This window comes from Maniola jurtina, chromosome 26 (assembly GCF_905333055.1).
Source record: "Maniola jurtina chromosome 26, ilManJurt1.1, whole genome shotgun sequence".
Lineage (NCBI taxonomy): Eukaryota > Metazoa > Arthropoda > Insecta > Lepidoptera > Nymphalidae > Maniola > Maniola jurtina.
In genome coordinates this window covers 7456784-7478608 of record NC_060054.1, presented here as the reverse complement: position 1 = coordinate 7478608, position 21825 = coordinate 7456784, and the positions used below count along the sequence as shown (strand labels likewise).

At 36.5% G+C, this 21825-nt stretch overlaps 2 protein-coding genes across 10 annotated transcripts in view; one reads left to right on the top strand and one right to left on the bottom strand.

The window, feature by feature from the left end:
* Nucleotides 1–395: 395 nt before the first annotated feature.
* On the bottom strand, nt 396–14318 carry LOC123878502 (zinc finger protein 600-like). Of its 8 annotated transcripts, none has more exons than XM_045925703.1 (16): nt 14064–14318; nt 12456–13109; nt 11644–12127; nt 11475–11523; nt 11210–11408; nt 10398–10527; nt 9766–9833; nt 8535–8877; nt 7788–8053; nt 7207–7303; nt 6301–6436; nt 5105–5272; nt 4383–4498; nt 3756–3851; nt 2770–2914; nt 815–2394 (listed from the first exon to the last, which is right to left on the bottom strand). In XM_045925703.1, exons 2-16 carry the CDS (start codon nt 13099–13101, stop codon nt 1993–1995), a joined length of 3345 nt encoding a protein of 1114 aa, XP_045781659.1. In that variant the 5' UTR covers nt 13102–13109; nt 14064–14318; the 3' UTR covers nt 815–1992. The 8 variants fall into 8 exon arrangements, 7 of the variants coding, with proteins under 7 accessions (XP_045781657.1, XP_045781656.1, XP_045781659.1 ...); XM_045925705.1 differs by having other exon boundaries at nt 11475–11516; nt 11691–12127; XR_006798835.1 differs by adding an exon at nt 396–486 and having other exon boundaries at nt 879–2394; nt 11210–12127.
* Nucleotides 14319–17279: 2961 nt separating this feature from the next.
* LOC123878506 (putative leucine-rich repeat-containing protein DDB_G0290503) overlaps nt 17280–21825 on the top strand; it is a 30561-nt gene continuing 26015 nt past the window's right edge. For both annotated transcript variants that reach the window (XM_045925711.1, XM_045925710.1), the window contains exons 1-2: nt 17280–17561; nt 19532–19616. In XM_045925711.1, the coding sequence (XP_045781667.1) occupies nt 19555–19616 (62 nt within the window). In that variant the 5' untranslated portion in view covers nt 17280–17561; nt 19532–19554. The remainder of the gene's footprint in view (nt 17562–19531; nt 19617–21825) is intronic.

Genomic DNA, 21825 nt, shown 5'->3' with positions numbered 1-21825 from the left:
ATAAAACTTAACCATTACTACTTATTTACAATCTATTTAAAAAAAGCTAAATATACACAAAGGTAAGCGAACCTAAAAATTAAAATACCGCACCACGTTTTACCCTAAACCGCAAAAAAAAAAAAAACTTAAAACTAACAAAAAACCCAAACATATAAAAAGAAAATTAGTAAGAGATTAATAAGTAAGAATTCAGCAAAAGCTAAGTTACGTAGGTACCTATCGTTTGATTAATTTTGATTATTTCAAAATTATTTAGATTTTAAAATTTGAAAAATACACAATTTTCAAATTGTATTTCAAATTTTTAAATTGTGAGCAGATGAAAGAAATATTTAAATCAGAAACAACCAAAATAAATTACTTTCCAAGTATTTATTTAAGTACTTGCACAAAAAAAAAAATTATTCAAGTATACAAAAAATCACATTTTTTTTCATCGACTTAGAAAATAAAAAGGTGAATAGAAAATCTTTTGAAAAAATCCTTTTTCGTACCTCAAAAGGAAAAACGGAACCCTCATAGGGTCACTTTGTTGTCTGTCTGTCTGTCAAGAAACCTATAGGGTATTTCCCGTTGACCTAGAATCATCATCAAGAAATTTGGTAGGTAGGTATATACTTAGCAGAAGTACAGGAATAAATCTGAAAACCCCGAATTTGTGGTTACATCAATAAAAAACAAAAAAATTAAAACGTGCTTCAATTTTCAAAATAAGATAACTATACCAAGTGGGGTATCATATGAAAGGGATTTACTTGTACATTCTAAAACAGATTTTTATTTATTTTTGTGTTCAATAGTTTTTGATTTATCGTGTAAAATGTTGGAAAAAATACCCGAGTACGGAACCCTCAGTGCGCGAGTCAGACTCGCACTTTTTTAAAATGAGGTAACTTTTCTTTAACTTTAAATCAGTAATTACATTTGTTAAATCGCTCTCGTTTTTTCAAAAATATCATTTTTGAGGCACCTGAAATACTTTATTTTACTTTTTACTTTCCGTACTTTTTAAAACTTAAAATGATTTGACATTCTTTTGTATGCAATCATTGCTAATCAAACAAATGACAATTTTTAATTTCATTCATTCAATAATTCCTTTTTTTCAATAATTCCTTTTAACATATTATTTTAAAAGTACATAAATGTATAACAATTTAAAAAAATTAACATCAATGTTAAATGTTGAGAATTCTGTAACCAACACATCTTCAAAACTAAAATTTCAAACTGTTAAATTTTAGCTTTCATATTTACAAGAAGTTAAAAATTATAACACTATTGAAACCAACATCAATAATTCATTCTTGTTGTAAAGTATCAAGAAATCAGTGTTAATTTATTAGAAATTCAAATCACTGCCGTATACTTAACACGTAATCGTAATCATTTACATGAAAAACGATTTTCTGCCAATTTAACATTGATGTTAAATGTTCATAAATAAACAATTACGCCGTATAGCCAAAGTTAATGCAAACCTTTTCCATCCTAAAGTTATAGTTCTGCGTGTCCTGAATACTGAATTGTTCTAACACGAATCCATACTAATATTATAAATGCGAAAGTGTGTCTGTCCGTCTGTCTGTCTGCTACCTTTTCAATGCCCAACAGTTTAACCGATTTGAGTGAAATTTGGAACCAAGGTAGCTTGCGTCCCTGCAATTGACATAGGCAACTTTTTATCCTGGAAAATCAAATAGTTTCCATGGGATCTTTAAAAAATGAAATCCAGGCGGACGAAGTCGCGGGCATCCTCTAGTCTTAAATAACTAGGTCTTGTAAAAACTTGACATTGTAATTTTTTAAGACCTGTTTGCATCTCTGTCTTTTTACTTTTATATATTAAACCCTTTCACATTGTTGGCAGAAGGATTTTTCATTATCTATGAACTGTAATTATCTAAATCTTGATTTCTCAGAGTTTAACACGTAAAAACGATTTTCCGAAAACTTAACATCAGTGTTAAAAGTTTAGAAATAAACAATTTAAGGCGTGTAGTCGGCGCCGAAGTTGCTATAAGACTTTTCCATCCTAAAATTATAGTCTTGAGTGCCGTGAATAGTTCTAACATGGATCCTTAAGTAACTAGGTCTGGTGAAAAACTTATAGCAAACATGACATTGGTACTTTTTCAAGCCCGTATGGGTTTCTATGTGACGTTTTAGTTTGCCCCGAGTTATAAAGCCCTTTCCACACTGCTGGCAAATGAAAGGTTTTTCTTTAGTGTGTGTGAAACTGTGAAGTTTTAAGTAGTAGTGTAGCTTGAATCCTTTGTTGCAAATGGGGCATACATGTTTCTTCTCCTCGCTTTTCTCGCTGTCTTCTATGGCTATTTTCGAACCGTGACTCTTTAGGTGTTCTTCCAGATAGTAGAAGTGTTGGAACACCTGAAATAAATTAAACTGTTTATTACTGCTTGTAATTTTATACTTAGGTCTACGGTCTTGGTCTAGAAAAATGAGCCAGCCTCTGGAGATATGAGGACTGAAAGAATTTGTTTAAACCCCCAATGTGACAACCCTGCAAACAGCTGATCGCGGAAATGAACTCATAAAAGACTTGAAACTCGAAGGACGGTTTGTCAAGTAGCAGAAACAAGGAAAGAATCTATGGCACTATTTGTTGACAATTAAAACAGTGTTAGTTAAAACGAGACAGCGCTATACTGCAGGCATAAATCTGTCTCGTTTTGATTGAAACTTAAGTCTAAGCAAAATCAAAACGCATTGTATAGATTTCACGCTGTATAGTATGTATCTCACCTCCCCGCATATGTTGCACACGCGGCTGCGCTCGTCGCTGGGCACGATGTCGGTGAGGGTGGGGGGCGCGTCTGCGCTTTTGGGTATCTTCCGAGCGTTCTGCAGAACCATCGCTAGGATTTCGCTGCGGTTTTCCTCTTGAATTCTATAAAATTAAAAACTTCTTAATACCGTTGTGAGTTTAAAAACTTGAACTTCTGTATAGTAGGTATGTAATCACACTAATATTAATTTGTAAAGAGGTGATAATAATAAAAAAAGAATGTCCGGCTGAATTTGTTGTGGGCTCTTCTCAGACTTGGGCGCGTTTGGCACCCTCGTAGCTTTAAGTTTACGTAATTAATCATCACCACTATATCACCTTTCAAATCGAACAAATCTGACATCAAAAGGTGTAAAATAGTCTGAATAAATAATTTGATTTTCAATGGCGAAAGTTTGTGTGACGCATGTGTGTGTGTGTATGTTTGTTACTCCTTCACGTTAAAACTACTGGACGGATTTGGCCGAAATTCAGAATGGAGATAGATAATATCCTGGATTAGCACATAGGCTACTTTTTATCCCGGAAAATCAAAGTTCCAACGGGATTTCGAAAAATCTGAATCCATCCGGACGAAAGCACGGGCATCAGCTAGTGTAATATTAGCGTCGATTTTCTTGTTTCTCTCTAGACTAAATTTAGAGTATACTAGATGATGCCCGCGACTTCGTCCGCGTGGATTAAGGTTTTTTGAAATCCTGTGGGAACTCTTTGATTTTCCGGGATAAAAAGTAGCCTATGTGCTAATCCTGGATATTATCTATCTCCATTCCAATTTTCAGCCAAATCCGTCCAGTAGATTTTGCGTGAAGGAGTAACAAACATACACACACACACACACATACAAACTTTCGCCTTTATAATATTAGTGTGATGCATCCTTTTCACTGGTGCTTAGTAGTGGGCCGACGACGGGTTGATCGTCAGGGTCCGGTATACTCACAGGCCCTCCTTCTGGTGCGTGGCGAGGTGCATCTGCACGTGGTACTTGGTGTGGAACATGTGCGCGCACACCGGGCACTCGTAGCGCAGCACGAACCTGCAGCACACACTTTATTTTAGGGTTCCGTACCTCAAAGAAAAAAAGGAACCCTTATAGGATCACTTTGTTGTCTTTCTGTCTGTCAAGAAAACCTATAGAGTACTTCCCGTTGACCTAGAATCACGAAATTTGCCAGGTAGGTAGGTCTTATAGCACAAATAAAAGGAAAAAATCCGAAAACAGTGAATTTGTGGTCACATTACACAAAAAAAATTAAAATGTGTTTATTAACAAATAATTAGTTGTTTCAGAGTAAGATTACTATACCAAGTGGGGTATCATATGAAAGGGCTTTACCTGTACATTCTAAAACAGATTTTTATTTATTTTTATGCATAATAGTTTTTGATTTATCGTGCAAAATGTCGGAAAAAATACCCAAGTACGGAACCCTCGGTGCGCGAGTCTGACTCGCACTTGGCCGGTTTTTTCATTAGTAGTATAAGTAGAAAAGAAAAAATAATATTTTAACTAACATGTATCGATTATGATAAAGCAAGTAAGTTGCCGTCACTGGTGACCACTTACCGTTGCGTGCGATGGCTGACTATATGTCTCTGCAGCTTGCACTGCGCATTGAAACTCTTGGTGCAGATGTCACATATGAACTCGCGGTCCGGCTTGTGGTTCTTGCGGTGGTATATCTAAACCATAAAAAAAACATTGATAGATTGAAAATCAAAGAGTGCCTACGGGATTCTTAAGGGTCTATCCGTGACCTATTTGACCGATTTATCACACTAATATTATAAAGGCGAAAGTTTGTGTGTGTGTGTGTGTGTGTGTGTGCGTGTGTGCGTGCGTGCGTGCGTGCGTGCGTGCGTGCGTGCGTGCGTGCGTGCGTGCGTGCGTGCGTGTGTGTGTGTGTGTGTGTGTGTGTGATGGTAGAGTCGCGACCCTCAGCAATGAGGAGCAGAAAGGCTACGCCCTTCTCGTTCTGAGACGGACCCGTTCTCAGTAGTGGGCCGGCGATGGACCAAAACGATAATGGCAGTGGTCGCGACCCTCAACGACAAGGAGCAGAAAGGCTACGACTTTCTCATTCTGAGACTGACCCGTGCTCAGTAGTGGGCCGGCGATAGCTCATAGCGATGATGGTAGTGATCGCGACTCTCAGCAATGAGGAGCAGAAAGGCTACGCCCTTCTAATCCTGAGACAGACCCGTGCCAAGTAGTGGGCCGGCGATGGCTCATGGCGATGATGGTAAAGGTCGCGACCCTCAGCAACGAGGAGCAGAGATGATACTCGCCATGGTTTCCCGTTTCTTGTATCCGCGTCCGCATATGGTGCAAAGGTAGGGCTTGGGGCCCTGGTGCGAGGCCTCGTGCGCCTTCCGAGTGACATCGTCGGGGTGCTCCGCGAGGCAAAAGTTGCACTTGAACACCAGGCTCTCACCCTCGTGGCACTTCTTGTGGACCTGCAAACATTAGTTAGACATGACCAAAATTCATATGAACATTCTGGCTATTATTTGTTAAGAATGGCCAAAATTCATCTGAACATTACAATAATTTGAATACTTTGCTATTTGTACTTTATTTAGGTGGGCCAAAATTCATATGAACACTTTGGCTATTACTTGTTAAGAATGGCCAAAGTACATTTGAATACTTTGCAATCATAACCAAAATTCATTGAAACACATTGCAATAAGCGTTGATATGACAAAAAATAACTTGACAACTTTGCACAAAAATCATTTGAAAATATTGCTACTATAGTTCTGTAATATGGCCAAGATGCATTATAACGTTTTGCAATTAGTAAAATTGTTAAAAAATCTTTGACCACTCTGCACTTTATTTGTTAAGAGTGGCAAAAATTGTTTTGAACATTTTACAAATATTATTTAATTACGGCGAGAATTCAATAAAACATTGAAATAAGATTGCCCACAATTTATTTAGTTTGAACTCTGCAATTACTTGTTAAATATTATAGCCAGAATTTATTTCATCACTTTGTGAAAAATTGTCAAACATGACCAAACTCATTAGAACTTTTACAATTTTTTTTTTTACAATAATAGTGATAAAAAAACCGGCCAAGTAAGAATCACACTCGCGCTCCGAGATCCATACTCGGATATTTTTTTTGACATTTTTGCATGATAAATCAAAAATTTTTGATGCATACAAATAAATAAAAATCTATTTTATAATGTACATGTAACCCCCTTTCATATGATACCCCATTTGGTATGGTTATCCAACTTTGAAAATTGAGAATACTAATTGTTTGTTCTTGAACAATGTGAACAATTGAAAAGAGCAACCGCCGAGTTTCTTGCTGGTTCTTCTCGGTAGGGACGGCATTCCGAACCAGTGGTAAATTATTTGACGATTCAAAAGCAATCTATTCTATTCTATTCTTGAACACATTTTAATTTTTTTTCTGTCCGTCTGTCGTGTCTTGGCCGGTTTTTAGTAATAAACCAGAACTGACCTGCAAAGTCTCGACATGTAGGAATCTTTTCTGGCAAAATTCGCAAGCGAATGGTCTCTTCTGATTGAGCCGCTTCTTCTTGTCCGAAGGTTTAGATTTCTTGTTGAGTCTGGCTAGATATTTTTTCATTCTTAACCTATGGAAATAAACGACATTATTGTTTATTTAGGGACAAACTTTCTTTCTTTTTTAAAAAAAAAAGAATATTAGTCATGTTAAATGACTAATATTCCCCTTTCCTCTCCAACTAAGCGTCAGGCTTGTGCTAGGAGTAGGTACGACAATAGTGCAACGGGTAACTACTGAGTGACATATCTACATTCTACATACACTATACAATTTTTAGTCACGCTGATGTATTTTATTTTATTTAGATACAAGGTAGCCCTTGACTGCAATCTCACCTGGTGGTAAGTGATGATACAGTCTAAGATGGGAGCGGGCTAACTTAGAAATGGTGTGGCAGCTTTATTAAACCTATACCCCTTTGGTGTCTACACGGCATCGTACCGGAACGCTAAATCGCTTGGCGGCACGGCTTTGTCGGTAGGGTAGTTAGTAACTAGCCACGGCCGAAGCCTCCCACCAGACCACACAATCATAGCACGCGTCCGTCCGCTATTGGGTGTTGCCTACACGCCATGTTTTGTATTATGAGCGAGTGAATCCATACTAATATTATAAATGCGAAAATGTGTCTGTCTGTCTGTCTGTCTGCTACGTTTTCACGGCCCAACCGCTGAACTGATTTTAATGAAATTTGGTACAGACATGGAATACATCCCGGGGAAGGACATAGGCTACTTTTTATACCGGAAAATTAAAGAGTTCCTATGGGATTTTAAAGAACCGAAATCCACGCGGGCGAAGCCGCGGGCAAACTCTAGTTATGAATAAATAACTAACTTTTTTATAGCTTTCTTGTCTTCTTCCGTATTCTCTCCTTCTTCAGTTTTGATGTTTATTCCTTCTTTACTATCTTTTTCCTCCTTGACGTCATCATCTGAAAATATGAGGATAAAAGTGGATTAATAGATTATCTTAATATGAGGGTTGTCTTAATATGAGGTTAACTTGAATAAAAAATACTTGATAAAAGTAAAAGTGTATTAATAAAGATGGTGTCTCATGGAGAGGGTAAAAGTGTATAAATAGTTTGCGTAAATGAGGGTAAAAGTTTACCAATAATAAATAATTAGCATGTTTTGCATAAATAATGAGAATGCTTATTTGTTCAATCGATCAGTGTAGTGAAGTTAAAGAAGGTTTGATCAAGTCAAAGGTAAATGAGGGTAAAAGTGTCTTGCTTCGTGTTTAATACACTGTTACAAGTACTTTTGAATCATCAAGAGCATCTACCACTGGTTCGGAATATTTATTAATACAGAATTTATTAATTACAGAAAATAATTTTTAGGTTTGACATTTCTAGTTGTCATTTTGGTCTCTGGGATTAAAAAATTGACTACAGTCTGGAAGCTACTGACCTGCCCAGGATTCAGGATGAGTCAACACATGACGATGCATTTTACTGGAGGTGATGAAGCCCATGTTGCATATGTAGCATTTGAACGGCTTTTCTCCAGTATGGGTCCGCATGTGGATCCTCATGTAGGAGGCTGAGCTGAATTTCTTCTCGCAGATTGGGCATTTCACTCGGTCCTCCAATTTGAGTCTCTTTGGAGATGGAGGGTCTTCCATGGCTGGTTTTGATGCCCAGGTGTTTGAAGGGAAATAATCATCATCTGAGAGACTGAGAACAAAAAAAAATTTTATTCAGATACAAGTTAACCCTCACCTAGTTTTTAAGTGATAATGCAGTCAAATCGGGTTAACCTGGAAGGCGTATGGCAGTTTTATATCTAACCCATACCTTTGGTTTCTAAACGGCATCGTACCGGGACGCTAAATCACTTAGCAGCACGGCTTTGCCGGTAGGTTGGTAACTAACCACGGCCGAAGCCTCCCAACTCCCACCAGACCAGACCAGAGATTTAGAAATCATAAAATTCTAAACCCTGCCGGGAATCGAACCCGGGACCTCGCACTAATAAGACCACAGCACTTACCACTGTGCCAGGGAGATCGGCGAAATTAAGATTTCTTCACGATATTTTTACTTCCCCGTGCGTATTTAAGCGCACATAATTCCGCCTCCCAAAAATATTAGCCACAAAAGTAAATCCAACCAACACCACTCACAAGAGAAATAAAATCTTCAAAAATCCACTTACTTCTCATCCTTCATATGAGTACTTTCATCTTTCACATCACCAAATCCATCCTCATCAATATCATCCCGATTATCATCATCATCACCATGAATATCCCCTTTCACATCCAACTCTTCAATCTTCACCTCCACTCCGTCCATGTCAACTTTGACTTGCTCTATGGTAACCGTTATCCGTCCATCTGTTGTGTCGTCTTGGGACTCCTCCTTCACTTCATTGAGTTCAGTTTTGGTTTCAACTTCAAAGGACCAGGGATCTGGTTTTTTTGCGGCTTTCTCCATTTCTGTTTTCTCGCGGAGTTGTTCCTCTAACTCTTTTAGGTAAGGTAGTATAGCATTGAAATCTGTAAGAAAAGTCAGTTAAAAATAGAGTTTATAGATTACGAATACGAATACGAATTAATAGAGTTTTTGGCATCACACTTAAAAATAATCAAAGAGTTCCCACGGGAATTTTAAAAACCTACATCCACGCGAACGAAGTCGCGGGCATCAGCTAATATTTATATAAATACTAGCGGGTGCCCGCGACTTTTAGGTTGTTTGAAATCCCGTGGGAACTCTTTGCATTTTCCGGGATAAAAAGTAGCCTATGTGCTAATCCAGGATATTATCTGTCTCCATTCCAAATTTCATCCAAATCCGTCTAGTAGTTTTTACGTGAAGGAGTAACAAACATACACACATACACACAAACTTTCGCTTTTATAATATTAGTGTGATAGTGTGATTACTAGCAGATGTCCATGTGGATTAGGGTTTTAAAATTCTGTGGAAATTCTTTGATTTCCGGGAAAAAAGAGGTCTCTGGTTGGAAACTATCTTTGTACCAAATTTCGTCAAAATGAGTTTAGCAGATGCACCGTGAAAAAGCAACAGATGCAAAGACAGACAGACACTATCACATTTATAACATTAGTGTTGATGTTGAATGTGTTGAGAAATACTTGATGTACAATTCACTTTTAATTAAGTTTCTTTTATACTTAGTTATATATTTTATTAAGGTACGAAACTTAGGTAAGGAAACAAATAATTGTACCTATTTTTTATTTATTAAAAAAATTAAATGATAACTTCCACTGAAGGAATGTGTTTCATTTTAGGGAAATCTTTCATCAGAAAAACTGATTTGATAGTAATCTTTGCTATGTTTTATAAAAACAAATACACACATACTTTTTATGGTTTAAACAAGAAATTACTGTAAAATATATGAAAATTAAACTGACCATAGGGTTCTCCTTCTAACTTGTCATCTGGGTGTTTTTTGTCGAAATGTCGAGTTAAGAATTCAAATCTGAAAAATAAGACTAGTTTTGAAGAAAATTGTAAGTTCACTTCTACCCTCATTGAAATATTGAATTGTGAGGGTAAAAGTGTACAAATTTTTTTCAAGTTAGGCTCTTGCAAAGAGCATTGTGATGTGCAAAGAAAAAGAAAGAAAGAAAAAGTTAACAATTTTGCAGTGACAAAAAAGTTCACTTTTACCTTCATTAAAATAGTGTATGAGGGTCAAAGTGTACTGAATTTTTTTATGGAAACAAGTGTAAATTAAAAATTTATAACACCCCCAACAAGTGAAGGTTACAGTAACTAGAAAAGAGCTGATAACTTTCAAACGGCTGAACCGATTTTCTTGAATTATAGCTAAGAACACTCTCGATCAAGCTACTTTTCAAATAAAAAAAAAACTAAATTAAAATCGGTTCATTAGTTAAGGAGCTACGATGCCACAGACAGATACAAAGATACACAGATAGACAGATACACACGTCAAACTTATAACACCCCTCTTTTTGGGTCGGGGGTTAAAAAATGTTGTTTATTGACAAAGCTAGCTTGTAAAATAAGTATAGCTTACCTAGAAAAGAATCTATAGCATATCCTGCACTGGTAGCGGATGGCGAGATGGAATCTTTTATTGTGTCGTCCCAGTTTACTTGCTGTGATGAAGGATTGGCCGCACTGGACGCATGTATAAGGTTTTTCATCTACGGACAAAAATGTTGATGTATCACTCTACATTTTAAATGTTGTATAGAAGAGGGTGTTATTTTGCGGAAGTCCACGATATACAAGGAACCGAAAGCTTAATTTGCTATAATCCGCTAAACCAAACAAATCTGTATGGTGCAACATGCAGCATACGATAAGCACCGCCCGCCCTCCCACTGCTAAACATGTAGGAAAAGCCAGCCACTTCCAAAATTCGTAAAATCCACGTCCAATTTTAGTTTTAAGTTTGCTTACTATTTTGAATTATCGATTTAACTAAAAAAAGTACGTCCAAGTAATTCAAATGTCTATGACGTCACATCTGTGAATTTCATACAAGCTCCCTTACTAAGCGAGGGTTTTGACATTTGATAAAAAGTCACTGATTTGACTAGTAGTCATCATCCCTATTGTAACACAGTTTATTTTTTCTCTTTCGTCTGGCTTTACAAAGATTAGCCAATGTCAAGTTTGTAGTTATTTGTAACAAGTTGGTTAAACTATACAAGTATGGACCCCGTCTGTGCCGGCGCTCGTCGACACACGCACGGCACCCCCTTAGAGCGCTTTCCAGTCAGTTTTAACAAAAAAAACACTCCAAAAAGGCAGAGCACGCCCGCCAGCTAACACCAACACAGACGAAGTCCTAACACAGTTTAAATTTTACAAAGTACTTACCTGTATGAGATCTGACATGTAGTTTCAAATAGTAACTCAGTGTGAACTGTTTCTGACAGGCAAAACATTTATATATCTTTTGCAAGTTCAACAATTCCTGCTTGTTGGCCGCATTGATAGGTTCCATTATTTTTGTATCTTTGTACATATTACGCTTGTAGATTTCCATTGCCTTTATTTCTTGGTTCAATTCTTGTTTATTGTTTGCATTGCTAGGTTCCATTACTTTTATCTCTTGATTAATTTCTTGCTTATTGTTTGTAGTGTTGGATTCCATTGCATTTATCTCTTGGTTCAATTCTTGTTTATTGTTTGCATTGATAGGTTCCATTGTATTTGTCTCTTGATTCAATTCTAGTTTATTGTTCGCATTGATAGGTTCCATTGTATTTGTCTCTTGATTCAATTCTTGTTTATTGTTCGCATTGATAGATTCCATTGTTTTAATCTCTTGGTTCAATTCTTGCTTGTTGTTTGAAGTGTTGGATTCCATTGGATTTATCTCTTGGTTCAATTCTTGCTTGTCATTTGTAGTATTGAATTCCATTGCATTTATCTCTTGGTTCAATTCTTGCTTGTTGTTTGTAGTGTTGGATTCCATTGCATTTGTCTCTTGGTTAAATTCTTGATTGTTGTGTGTAGTGTTGGAGTCCACTGTATTTGTCTCTTGGTTAAATTCTTGCTTGTTATTTGCATTGTTAGTTTCCATTGTTTTAGTTTCTTTGTCCAATTTTTTCTTGTTGTTTGTAGTGTTGGATTCCATTGCATTTACCTCTTTGTCCAATTCTTGCTTGTAGTTTGCATTGCTGGATTCCATTGTTTTTGTCTCTTTGTTGTCAGTTTCCTCCGTGTTGTTTTCCTTAAAACTCTGGTTGTCTGATTCTGTATTGTTAACAAAGTCTGATGCTATTTCGTTACCTACAAAAAACACACTATTTATTTGTCAATTCTGAAAGTATGTCATTCTTTCTGTCTAGCTGTTGATGTAATGTGAATTTTTCGAAAAGTTCACTTTGTTGGTTTGTCTCAGAAAATTTCAAAATTTAAATTATACCAAATATATATAAATCTCTTAAATGCAGAATGTGTCTGTCTGTTTGTCTGATAACATTTCACAGCCCATGGTCGTATACAAAAGATCTTATAATATATACATATATATTATATACCCCCTTTAAAAAGAATTCCAATGAAATCTTTAAAAACCTAAATCCATGCAGAAAAATGCTGGAAGAAAGTTAGTTACCTATATATCCCTCCTCTGGTTTAATTTCTATATTAAACTCCATTTCAGGTTCTGCTTTGACTTTCTTCTTCAACTTCTTATTCTTCTTCAACTCTTTCTTCATCTTCTTCTTCATTATCTGACTCTTCACTCTCCAATCATAGCTGGTGAGCCTATCCTTATGTATTGTCACATGGTTGTCTAACTCGTGCAGTTCCTTGAAATTGATATTGCATACGGAACATCCATAAAATTTAAAATCCTTTTCCGTGATCTTTTCTGAGAAGTATTTGCTACGCTCCTTTTTAATTTTTCTATTATTTAGCAATTTACTAATATCTGGTTTAATATCCTGTTCTTCTGCGACATCTATGTTATTTGGGTATTCGTTATTTTGATCTTGATCCGTGACTGTTTGTGTTTCATTACCGGTTTCTTCCAAAGTTGCATTTACACTAGTATTTTCTGAAGTATCTTGTGTAAAGTTAGGTGGTATTCCTTGCGGTAGATTGTAATAATTTGGATTCTGGTAATTCTCTAGTTTAACGGAATATGGATACTGATTTCCGAAAGGTAGCAGCGGATTTCCGAAGCTTTCCAAATTCGGATAGTTGTTCAAATTATAGGAGCTTAGAGGGTCAAGATCTGGTGCAATTGGATTATTCATTCTGAAATCTGAAACAAATAAATACAAACTAGGTACATACATATTTCTATTTCATGTCCTACGAATGGGTAACCTTAGATATGACTACTCAGTTTCTTGCTAACATCATTTCAATAAGTAATTTTTTAACTACTTAAACAAAGTTTTTATCCAAAATTAATGTTCCTGACTCAATTTCGGCCAGGCAGCTGTTGTTCACAGAGATTGGCCATTTGCAGGGAAGATATTATAGCACTAATGTTTGACAAATATGTATAAATCAGGCATAAACAGTGAGTAAATTTTTAGGCTTCCGTACCCAAGGGTGCTAACAGACCCTATTACTAAGCCTTCGGCTGTCTGTTCATACATCCATCTGTCTGTTTGTCAGCGGGCTATATCTCGTGAACTGAGATCATACCTATTAAGGTACAGAGTTAACATTTTCGCAGAATGTGATACCATAAATAAGTGTAATAACTTTTTTTTAAATGGCTGCCATGAAAATAAATATTAAAGTTTCATTTCTTAAATAATGGTACAGAGCCCTTTGTGTGCAAATCCAATTCACACTTGACCGGTTTTTATCATTAATATGGGCCTTACAAATGTTCAAATATTTTCGAGTGTGGTTAAGTTAGTGTGTATCAACCCTAAAGATATTAGAATATGTCAAGATTTTACCAGTGGTTCTGTACAGATTTTAACACATAAACAAATACTTTGAACACACATAAAAGCTGGGTTTTTGACTGAAAACGTGGCTTTTACTTAGCAATATGCTTAATGCTGTTGTATTGTACAATATACACTCAAGAAAACACAAAAACAAGTCGTTTTAAACGCATTTTTGACGAATAAACGTTACATTTGAATAAATAATCAAATAATTCACAAGTTTTGCGTCACAACTTGTAAATTGGACGTCCTCGCACAGTGCGACGGCAAAAAATTAATCAATACATGAAAAAATGTGTACCTACCTTTACTGGTCGGCGGCCGTCGTAAAAAAAGCGAGTTTTTTTATCAACACCAAATTATAAGCTATTAAAAAACCACATTTTACCTACAAAACTTAACTTTTAAGACCTTAACAATTGTACTAAAACTTTGCCCGTGCACTAAACAATTATATTAAATCACTAAAAAGTTTATTTACTTTGTAGAACCACGATTTACGAAATTTTTAATTCACATTTTTTTCTCGCGTGACTGAACCCCAATGGCAGTCATTTTTAATGCTGCCATACTTGAAAATTACTTTTACCCTTTCGGCTTTCTTAGGGGTAATGCAATGGTATGTAATGGCGTTTTATTATACAAAACCACCATTTTGTATCATCACTATCATGATCAACCTATCGTCGGTTCACTACAGAGTACCTGCATGACTAAGAGTTTTCCATAATGTTCTCAAAGGTGTAGGAAGTCTTCCAATCTGCGCTTGGCCAGCGTGGTAGACTAAGACCAAAACCCTTTTCACTCTTAGACTCGTGTCTCCTCTTATTCTTATTTACTGAATGCTTTCCCAAAACTTGCCTTTAAAAAAACTTATAATAAAAGACGTAAGTCTTTATTATAAGTTTATATATTTATAATCTTCATAGTGGGCACTATTTAAATTAAAATCGGAAAACACTAGCATTAGGGGAAACTTTTTAGGTATGGCAACTACAAATAAAACGTCAAAGCCTGTGGTCAAAGCTGTCATCTCAACTTTAAAGTGCGTTCCGTTTCACGTATAACATTTTCCGCTTTCGATTGTTAATAAATAAAAACTAATGACGCACCTATTTACAAAGATTTAATTAAAACATAGTTTACAAAATTGGGAAATAAAAAGCTCTGTCTACATCAACAAATAACTTTTAAATAAAGCAAACAGAATTTTCGGCGAAATTTTTTCGTAGGTATCTAGTTAGGTACCTAGTTAGAATAATCTTTCGGTGATGAATAATGATTGATGAGGATGATAATATTATATTCTTTCGGAACAACTTCAGTTTTTATCTCATGAAAATCTTTTATCAATAAAGATCGATTGATTTCTTTATTCATTGTAAAGGCTTGCACACGTTGGGGCGAACTGTGTTGGTCCAGTGAAGGTCCAAAGATCGAAATATGACTGTGGTCCGAATTTTGCCCATTTCGATTCCTCGGTCTGATCATGTAGTTAGCATTTTCACTAAAATAGAGTTGAAATACCTAGTACTTACTTACCTAACTAGGTAGTTAGTGGTTACCTATTCTTAGCACAATCCACTTTTATGCGGGACACCGAAACTCACCGCATTACTATCCCAAAACGCCTCTACCATTAAGTTATTAATGAACAGGGAAACATTTAGCAATAAGAAATGCCATAGTAAGTTCCTTCCAGGTTCCTTCTAAACTAATCTAAGTTTTTTAGAGTAATTTAGATTTTTTATAATCCCGAGGGAACTATTTAATTTTCCGGGGTAAAAAGTGGTCTATGTCAATTTCCAGGATGCAAGTTACCTGTGTACCTACCACGTATAAATCGGTTAAACGTATAGGCTATTAAGAATCCCATAGGTGTTTTTAATTTTCCGGGATAAAAAGTTGCCTATTGTGGTAAATTATTTGACGATTCAAAACCACTTGTAAAAGTTTAGTTGAATAAAAATCTATTCTATTCCTATGTCCGTCCCCGGGATGTAAGCTAACTCTGTACCTACCTAAATTCATCAAAATCGGTCAATCTCTTGGGTCGTGAAAAACTAGCAGAAAGACAGACAGACACACTTTCGCATTTATAATATTAGTATGGATGGAAGTATGGATAGGTTTGCGCTTGACGACAATCATTGATGAGGTCTAGAATGGATCGCGCTTGCCTAAAAGAACCTAACCACTAACCACTTAATAGTAGGTACCTACTTTTTAATTGTACTTCAGTTCCATCATTGCCCTCATGTCCTTAGAGCTTTGAGTCAACCAATGAGTCAAAACTTTAAAACAATAACATTATTTTACTTTGTTTTTGTATACCTAGGGAAATCGTATTGTTTTTATTTCATTGTACTTAATATTCTCCATACTAATTAATATTATAAATGCGAAACTGTGTCTGTCTGTCTGTCTGCTACGTTGTCACGGCCCAACCGCTAAACCGATTTTAATGTTTGGTGCAGACTTGGGAAACGTCCCGGGGAAGGACATAGGCTACTTTTTGTCCCGGAAAATCAAAGAGTTCCTATGGGATTTAAAAAATCCGAAATCCTGCACGCGGGTGAAGCCGCGGGCCTCCTCTAGTTATCCATACTTTAACACTCAATGCGAAAGTGTGTCTGTCTTTCTGTCTCTACTTTTTATTTTGAAGAAATTAGATAGGTACCTACAATGAATTGCTTGCATCCCGATTCTCGGGGAAGGACGGTTTTATTTTACCTCCTTAGGGGTTGAATTTTCAAAAATCCTTTCTTAACGGATGTTAGCACACTAATATGTATGATAAAGGCGAAAGTTTGTATGTACGTGTGTGTGTATGTTTGTTACTCCTTCACGCAAAAACTACTGGACGGATTTGGCTGAATGGAGATAGATTATACCCTGGATTAGCACTTTTTATCCCGGAAAATTAAAGAGTTCCTACAGGATTTTTAAAAAGCCTCTAGCCACGCGAACGAAGTCACGGGCATCAGCTGGTGTCACATAATATATAGTTGCATGCCGAATTTCAGCCCGATTCGTTTAGTACCTACATAGATAATACACTAATGTCTGCTAATCCAGTAATTTGAGCTGTGCGTTTTAATATCAGTCAGTCAGTTTTCCTTTTATAGGTATATTTAGATATTATAAAAACTTAGCCCTACTCTTTTTATTAAAACTTATGAAGTTACGCTTATACCTACTTAGAGTATTATAGATGGAGATAACTCGACAAACTAGTTTTGCTTTTGATTCAATGATTGCGAAGGATTTTTTTAATAAATTAAGTTCCACTTTTTTATATCTGTTGTAAAATAAAGCTTAAGCCGGTTGTAATAAGGATCTTTTCTCCTTATCGCTAAATGTAAATAAACGCTTTGTTTTTATAAGGGTTATAAATATAATAATCGTCAAAGTAATTTAGACTTTATATTACCACAGTAGAGTTGATTTTAAATAACATTGTTATCACATAAGACTATTATCTAATAAAGTTCAATTCAGTTTGACAAATAGTTGCGCGGGAAAGCGCGTAGCGAGCGAACGGCTGCGTTTGCACATTAAAAAAAAAAACAATTCTTTGTTCGGAAAATTAAAAAAAACAGTATTATTAGTAATAATAATTAATTTTAATTATAAAAAATTGTAGAATATTAATTGATTGCGTGTGTTAATCATAGTTTTTAAGTAGTTTTGTTTCGTGAGTTTGTTTTATTGTTCCGAGTAATCTGTGAAGTATTTAGGTATTTGTTCGAAATTCAAATAAATTAATTGAATATGGCTGGCTTGACCGATATAGCGTGAAGGTAAGTTTTTCTTTGTTAACTTAAATCCATACTAATATTATAAATGCGAAAGTGTGTCTGTCTGTCTGTCTGTCTGTCTGCTACGCTTTCACGGCTCAACCGCTGAAACGATTTTAATGAAATTTTGTACAGACTTAGGATCCATTCCGGGGAAGGACATGACTACTTTTTATCCCGGAAAAACAAACAGTTCCCGTGGGATTCCTAAATACTCATCCGCTTGATCGATTCGTATGAAATTTGGTACCGAGGTAGCTTGCGTCCCTATAATTGATATAGGCAACTTTTCATCCCGGAACATCAAACAGTTCCCACGGGATCTTTAAAACCTAAATCAACGCGGACGAAGTCACGGGCATCCTCAGTCATCCATAATGGCGCTGTGGCCTTATGAATGGAAAGTTGCAGGTTGTATTCCCGATAGAGGCAATTTTGGGAATTACCTATCTTAGTACCAGACTAAGGTATTAACTTAGCGACCTATAAAGAAGAAAGATTATTTTATTTGTTTCTTTGTACCTAATCGATAAACTCTGAAACTACTGAACCGATTTTGATAATAATTTCACCATTAGAAATATACTGTATCCAGAAATAGCACAAGCTATACTATACATGTATATTATAGGTAGGTACTAGGTATATACCTGACTGAAGCCGGGGCGGGAAAACTGACTGACTGACTGACTGATATGATCTATCAACGTACATCTAAAACTACTGGACGGATAGGGCTGAAATTCGGCACGCAGCCATCGATGCACGCAGATAGATAACTAAACTATTATGACAGATAACTAATTAGACATCCGCTAAGAAAGGATGTTTAAAAACTCAACCCCTAAGGGGGTGAAATCCCTATTTCAAACCCCTGTTTGAAACCTACATGACATAGACAGGTAAAATTATAACCCTTTCTTTTTTCTTTGCCGTAGTCGGGTAAAAAGGGTTAGAATAGAATAGAATATATCATTTTTATTCAAATAACACTTTAACAAGTGCTTTTGATCCTCAAAATAATTTACTACTGGTACGGAATGCAGTTTGGTTATATTCCACCGCGCTGGCCAAGTGCGGATTGGTCACAGAACACCCCCGAAGAATTTCGCAGATATAGTAAGCGACAGGTCGAGATGGCAATCGGGGCAACAAAATATGTGTAGCCAATATCAATCAGGAATAATGTAGCTTTTTACTGGTGAAGGAATCTTCAAAATTGGTTCAGTAGTTCCAGAGATTAATTCCTACGAACACACTTACAAACTTTCCTCTTGATAAATTATTAACTAATAGGTATAGTTATAAACGATAGAGTATGGTTCGTATATTTAACCTATGTAGATCTTAGACATTTGACTTTTAAACCTACTTGTTTTATTTGTATTCAATGTGGTTGAGAAATCTTCTAACAATGGCTCTAATAAAGGCTTGGGTGCAAAAGACGCGCAACGTTATATGTAACTATGAATGTATTAATTATCATAAACACAATAATCCCGTCCCCGGGATGTAAGCTAACCCAGTACCAAATTTCATCAAAATCGGTTAAACTGTTCAGCCGTGAAAAGCTAGCAGACAGACTGAAACACTTTCGCATTTATATTTTACTAGAGGATGCCCGCGACTTCGTCTGCGTGGATTTAGGTTTTTTAAGATCCCGTGGGAACTGTTTGATTTTCCGGGATAAAAAGTTATCTATGTCAATAACAGGGACGCAAGCAAACTACCTCGGTACAAAATTTCATACAAATTGTTTAAGCGGATGGGTTTTTGGGAATCCCGTGGGAACTCTTTGATTTTCCGGGATAAAAGTAGCCTATGTCCTTCCCCGGGATGTATCCCAAGTCTGTACCTTTCATTAAAATCGGTTCAGCGGTCGGGCCGTGAAAACGTAGCAGACATACAGACAGAAGGACACACTTTCGCATTTATAATATTAGTATGTATAGATTTTATAATTATTGTTCCAGGTGATAGGATGTAACTTTTCAAGATGGCTACCTCTGACGTCACATTCCAAGATGGCCTCAAGCATCCCTACTTGTTGGCGCTCGTGTAAGTTTGCTTTAAATAACTTGTAGACCCGCCCTGGCTTCGCACGGGTGGGCTTACTCATACCATGATAGAGTATGAAAAACCGGCCAAGTGCGAGTCAAGCCTCGCTCTTTTAGGGTTCCGTACATAATTATGAACATCATATTTTGGGTGTATGAAATATTTCTTGTCCGAGCTAGAACATCGCAATAAACCGTGAAAGATAAACCCAAAATATGTTCGTTTGTTTTGGTCACAGCTTACAAACTATTTCATAAATCGTGATTTTCAGTATTTGTTGTTTAAATTCATTATATGCTACATAATAAACGGAAATTTTATATTCCTAACTGTTTAGTTATTGAGATAGCGGCCGTCACAAAATAGGTCTAAAACTGACAACTTTGACGGCCCACATTTCCTTACTTTTTAAGATAAGTAAAAATAAATAAAAAAACATATTCTTACTCTACTCAATGAACTCGAAACTATCTATGGGGATACCTACCCCATATGCTAAGGTAAGAAAACGGACAGACGGACAGACAGACAACGAAACGATCCTATAAGGGCTCCTTTTCCTTTTCAGATACGGAATCCTAAAAAAGTAATGCAAAAGGTCACGACCCTCAGCGATGAAACGCAAAGAGAACGTTTTGCTCTTATGTCATGCGTGTAATGACATAACTATGGTCAAATTATGTTACCAAAATTACGTTTTACCTCGTTTTACAGAAGGTTAGTCGGTCACTAGCACAGCATCTTAGTACAAGTGTAAATTAAAATTTATAACACCCCCGACAAGTGAAGGTTACAGTAACTAGATAAGAGCTGATAACTTTCAAACGGCTGAACCGATTTTCTTGGATTATAGCTAAGAACACTCTCGATCAAGCCACCTTTCAACCAAAAAAAACTAAATTAAAATCGGTTCATTAGTTTAGGAGCTACGATGCCACAGACAGATACACACGTCAAACTTATTACACCCCTCTTGTTGGGGCGGGGCCGGGGGTTAAAAAATCTGCCTTCACGATTTTACCATTCTTTTTGACTACCGCTCTGGCGCAATGGTGAACATTGTGGTCTATAAATGGGAGAGTCCGGGTTCGGTTCCGGCAGCGGCAATTTGGGGAATGAAATGAAATAAAAATTTAAAATGAAATGAAATGAGTACTTACATGGAGACCTGGCCCCTAAACTAGGACAGCCCGTATTATAGGAGCCAGTGCCTTCCCATACAAATGTTTAAAATCTTTATAATTTTTAAATTGTCTTTGGTCTGGTCTGGGTTGGAGGCGACGACCGTGGCTAGTTACCACGCTACCGACAAAGCCGCACCGCCAAGCGATTTAGCGTTCCAGTACGATGCCTGTAGAAACCAAATCGGCATAGGTTTAATAAAAAAACCGGCCAAGTGCGAGTCAGACTCACGCACTGAGGGTTCCGTACTCGGGTATTTTTCCAACATTTTGCACGATAAATCAAAAAACTATTATATATAAAAATTAAATACAAATCTGTTTTAGAATGTACAAGTAAAGCCCTTTCATATTATGATACCCCACTTGGTATAGTTATGTTACTTTGAAAATTGAAATGATGTAACTACAAATTCGCGGTTTTCAGATTATTCCTGTACCTGTGCTATTAGACCTAAGTACCTACCTGCCAAAATACCTAAAATTATTGCCTATAGGACAACGGGAAGTACCCTATAGGTTTCTTGACAGACAGACACATAGACAACAAAGTGATCCTTTTGAGGTACGGAACCCTAAAAACTGCCATAACCTTTCCAAGTTAGCCCGCTGGCATCTTTAAGACTGCATCAAATACTAAAATTTTAGACTTGCAACTCAATACTCAGTCTACGAGCTAGAGGCCTATGACACGCGGACAGACGGACAGACAGCTGAGTGACATTAATACGGAACCCTAAAAACGTACGGATTTCGACCTTGGAGTCAAATCACACTTATTATCTTGCGCAAAACAGATCGCCTCTCCATCCGTGTCAAACTCATTTCTTATGTAATCCCTAGCCACGCACTTACCGGTTGACCAATAGGTACATATTTATATAACTTACCTACTTCATACTTAGGCGCAGCGCTCACCTGCAGAATGGAGTAAAGTATGTAGAGCCGTCAGCCGAGCCTGTCATTCAGAGTCAACTAGAGTGAGGAAACTGTCGGTTTGATCGATTCGACATTTAGCAAGAAACAGT